Source organism: Setaria viridis, chromosome 2 (assembly GCF_005286985.2).
Source record: "Setaria viridis chromosome 2, Setaria_viridis_v4.0, whole genome shotgun sequence".
NCBI classification, from domain to species: Eukaryota; Viridiplantae; Streptophyta; class Magnoliopsida; order Poales; family Poaceae; genus Setaria; species Setaria viridis.
In genome coordinates, this window is record NC_048264.2 from 45529525 (window position 1) to 45533864 (window position 4340).

The following is a 4340-nucleotide window of genomic DNA, read 5'->3' on the forward strand; positions in this document are numbered from 1 at the left end:
TGATCTCCCCAACGGGGAAGCTTAAATTTTGCCATCATCCTGCCGGTACGGGCCGTGTGCCTCCCGGGCTCCCGGCGCGAAGCCGAAGTAGGCCGGGTCGGACTTGGCTCAGCGTCGTGGAAGTGTACGTGGATGAGGCGGCTCCTGGCAAGGTGACCTTCAAGACGGGCACCGGGCCGTCTGATTCATTTGATGCAGCCGCGTTTGAGCTCGGAATGTGAGGTGGATGCTTGTGCTGCCTGATGTATCCCACTCGCATGCAGGGTTTTCATTCCTCGCCGGTTGTTGCCGAGAAACCAGATTTCTTAGTTTACCTGTAAAAAATCAAATCAGTTGAAAATTTTCGACGAATTCAAATTATGAGGGCACATATATAAATAAAGGTTATATGACCTAATTAACTAAATTAGGCTCCTACTGAGATCTTTTTCTTGTCAGGAATTGAATTGTGTTTGACTACACACATCTTGAAATGACAATTGTTTGAAGACGTACTACTCCATCAGTTACTAGGAGTATAACAACATCGGAGAACTTTAGGACAAACTAAACCGGAAAACATGTCTTTCATCCTTTAAAGTCCAAGTCGCGCAAGCTCTTTATTGGCGCAGTTAGTGGCTGGGGCCGCCCCTGTTTGGCCAGCTCATGATTTGATTAGAGCAATCAATGTCAAGGGGCTCAGTCCCACCTACGATTGGCCAGCTCTTAATTTGACACCTACAGGTCCTTCTATTTTGGGACAAAATTTAAATGTCAGAAGGCCTTATATTTAGGCATTCAGGGACGGAGGCCTATATATAGACACACACGCACACACATACATATAGTAACATTTAACACATATTATTAGTGGAACCGTATTAGATTTGAATAGCATGCTATAGATAGACCATTAGAGATGTTATCTGTTGTGCTACCACCTATTGTTGACATGGATAAATCCTATAGATAGCAGGCTATCTATTGATTGTACTACCTATTGTTCGTCATATGGAAACGCTCTAAGAGCAACTCCAAGAGTATCCTAAAAAATTCTTCCCCAAAACTATGTATTGGGGGTTCTCCCGAAAAAAATTTCCCCCAAAAACATATTAGTCCACAGCAGATCGCTAATAAATAGCTCCCAATATTTCAAACACAGGTCACGTCATCGTATTGGGCCCATCGGAAGGGACGCGCGGGCGTGCGGGAATCAGGATTGGGGGAGGAACGCCAACGCTAAAATATACGCGGTGGCAGGCTGTTTTTTAGCGTCGCTAAAAAATTAGGGAAGGTTTAGGTGGATTGTTGGAGTTCATTTTTTCTCTCTTTTTTTCTAAAAAGGGTATTGGGGATAAGATTAGGAGCCTCTTGGAGTTGCTCTAATATATGTGAATGCAAAGACATGATTAATGCAAACTCAGACAGGTTGAGCAACGAGGATAGGTATGCAGCAACCGATGCGAAAAAAAGAGTGTTTGTATTGTCCAATTCATATTATTTGTTGAAACAACATTTATATTGTTGATTATTAACCCCCCCTAATTCACAATACTTGTTATTTGGCCTCTCCTCTTTATCTTCATAATACATGCTATTATTTTAACTTTGCAGGTTTGATCCACTTTTTTTTTCAATCTTACCCTACTTAAATGTATTCCTCTTCACTGTTAGCATGGGAGAGAGGGAATGTGTGCTTTAATTATGGCGACAATGGCGTCATATACATGTGCACGCTTTAGACATGGAGATATAAAGAGAGGATCAGATCTAGGCCAAACAAAATAATGCAATGCAACAAGTATTATGAGTGAGAGAATATTTAATTTGTTTGGTTGTGCGTCAACTGCAAGCCCACGTCTCTAGGTCATCACTTCCATAACGCGCACCACCAGCTACTACCTGCCAACGCCACAGAAATAGAATGCGCCACCCTACCTGAGCCTCTCCAGCAGGGTCAGTTCGTTCCCTCTCGACGACGCGTCTCGAATTGGCTAACCCATGCCGAGGACAACGACCGGACTGGCGGCAGAGAAAACAACGTTTGAGGATGACACCGAAACAAATGAACACGTACTGTAAAAAATTACGTACTCTCGGTAAATTATTTGCTCTCACTGCTTTGCTTTTTTGAAATATTTTTTTCCTAATTTTTTATATGATTCTTTTTCATTTCTATATATATATATATATATATATATATATATATTATCATTGCAAATCTAGCTGCCGGCGCTAGCTGGTGCCATTCTCTGTTGTTGAGACTTGAGAGTTCCTCCTTTCGTTGCTCCAGCAAGCAAATCTAGCTAGAGGATCTCATGGGAGTACGGAGGATGATATTGTGTATTTGTTTTTCGAGAATACGTAGGAGAGCTACGTATCTTTGTATTAAGAAGGAAAGAAAGTTTAAAATATGGAGAAAGTGTACGCAAACGGAGTAGAAGGGAAAGTGGGCAGAGCCGCAGAGGCGAGGGAGCTCAGCTGCTGAAAGCCGTAAGGGAACAATGTCAACAGTGAGGCTACTTAGCTTGGTCCTTGTGCAGATGTATCTCGTGTGTTGCCTGTTGGAAGAAGGAGCATATATGTTCAAGAAACTTATCATAGGTGAATAGACTGGTGTACATTGAAGGTGTTGTCGGTGCAAATAAAAAAGGCAAATGGAAAAACAGATCACATAGGTGAAGTTAAAGGAGCACTTGCTCTGGCAGCTGACTCGGCGTCATTGGAGAAAATTGAAGGGGAGGCGCGCATGTCTCGGCGTCTACATAGTGAAATTTTTCTCATTGCTTGGCATCTTGGCGGATTTTTCATATGTGCTTAATCGGAGACTCAAGGTCATCTTCAAGACGGGCATTTTTTCCTCATTGCTTGGCATCTTGGCAGATTTTTCATATGTGCTTAATCGGAGACTCAAGGTCATCTTCAAGACTTACGGGCAAGGAAATGACGAGATCGAAACAAGACAATGACAATTGACAAGGTAACTAGGTAAGGATAACATCACCTTCTCGTAGTAAAGGAGATAGCAACGATATATACAATGACAAGGTTCCGCGAGTACACTACTATATATACACCCAAGGAGTAGAGCATCAGTGCACAGTCCCAAGCAAAGCAAAGCAAAGCATAGCAAGAAATGGCCGGCTCCGACAGCGTCCGCCGGATGCCATCCCTGCCGTGGACGGTGAGCATCCAAACGGCCGCTTACGCAATCGCGCACCGCCTGGACGGCAGCATCCGGCGCTCCCTCTTCTCCATCGGCGACCTCAAGAAGGCTCCACGCCCCAACGCCTCGGAGGTCCGTTCCGCCGACATCACCATCGACGCCTCCCGCGGCATCTCGGCGCGCGTGTTCTCCCCCTCGACGGCCGCCGGAGACACCACCCCGCTCCCCGTCGTCGTCTTCTTCCACGGCGGCGGGTTCGCGCTCTTCTCCGCCGCGTCCCGCCCCTACGACACGCTCTGCCGCCGCCTCTGCCGCGGGGTGGGCGCCGTCGTCGTGTCCGTCAACTACCGCCTCGTCCCCGAGCACCGCTTCCCGGCGGCCTACGAAGACGGCGTCGCCGCGCTCCAATACCTCGACGGCATTGCCGTTCCGGCCGACCTGGCACCGGTCCCCGTCGACCTCTCCAGCTGCTTCCTCGCCGGCGACAGCTCGGGCGGCAACATGGTTCACCACGTGGCCCAGCGCTGGGCGGCCATGTCGGCGGCGTCGCCTCCACTCCGCCTCCGCCTTGCCGGCGCCATCATGATCCAGCCATTCTTCGGCGGGGAGGAGCGGACGGCAGCCGAGATGATCTTCGACAAGGCCTGCCGCATACTGACGATCGCGCGGGCGGATCACTACTGGCGGGAGTTCCTGCCGGAGGGCGCGACGCGGGACCACCCGGCGGCGCGCGTGTGCGGTGACGGCGTCGAGATCGCCGAGGCGTTCCCGCCGGCGATGGTGGTGGTCGGCGGGTTCGACCTGCTCAAGGACTGGCACACGAGGTACGTGGAGACGCTGCGCCGGAAGGGGAAGGTGGTGAGCGTGGTCGAGTACCCGGACGCCTTCCACGGCTTCTACGCGTTCCCGGAGCTCGCCGATTCTCGCAAGTTCGTCGAGGACATGAGGCTCTTCGTCGACGAGCATAGGTCCAAGCGATCATTGCTAGTTTAGATCATCGTCGCGCCGTATGGAGCATGGCAGCATGCAGGGAGATTTACGTGGAATATAATGGTCCACGTGAAATCCATGCAATATCATCGTACTGTACCAGGGCCCACGGGTTGCCTTTATGGCTGTGCACTGTGCTCTCCTCGTATGATCCATTCCTCCGTTGGTTAAAAATAATAAAATCCTCGTACTATATTTATATAAA

General features: G+C 48.9%; 1 protein-coding gene across 1 annotated transcript; it reads left to right on the forward strand.

Moving 5' to 3' along the window:
* Nucleotides 1-2906: 2906 nt before the first annotated feature.
* Nucleotides 2907-4340, forward strand: LOC117845410 (probable carboxylesterase 18). The gene has a single exon (XM_034726448.2). The coding sequence runs from the start codon at nucleotides 3116-3118 to the stop codon at nucleotides 4136-4138; it is 1023 nt and encodes a 340-aa protein (XP_034582339.1). The 5' UTR covers nucleotides 2907-3115; the 3' UTR covers nucleotides 4139-4340.

What these genes read in the sequence shown, in the direction of transcription:
- LOC117845410 (XM_034726448.2), top strand. Translation starts at nt 3,116, where the DNA reads ATGGCCGGCTCCGACAGCGTCCGCCGGATGCCATCCCTGCCGTGGACG.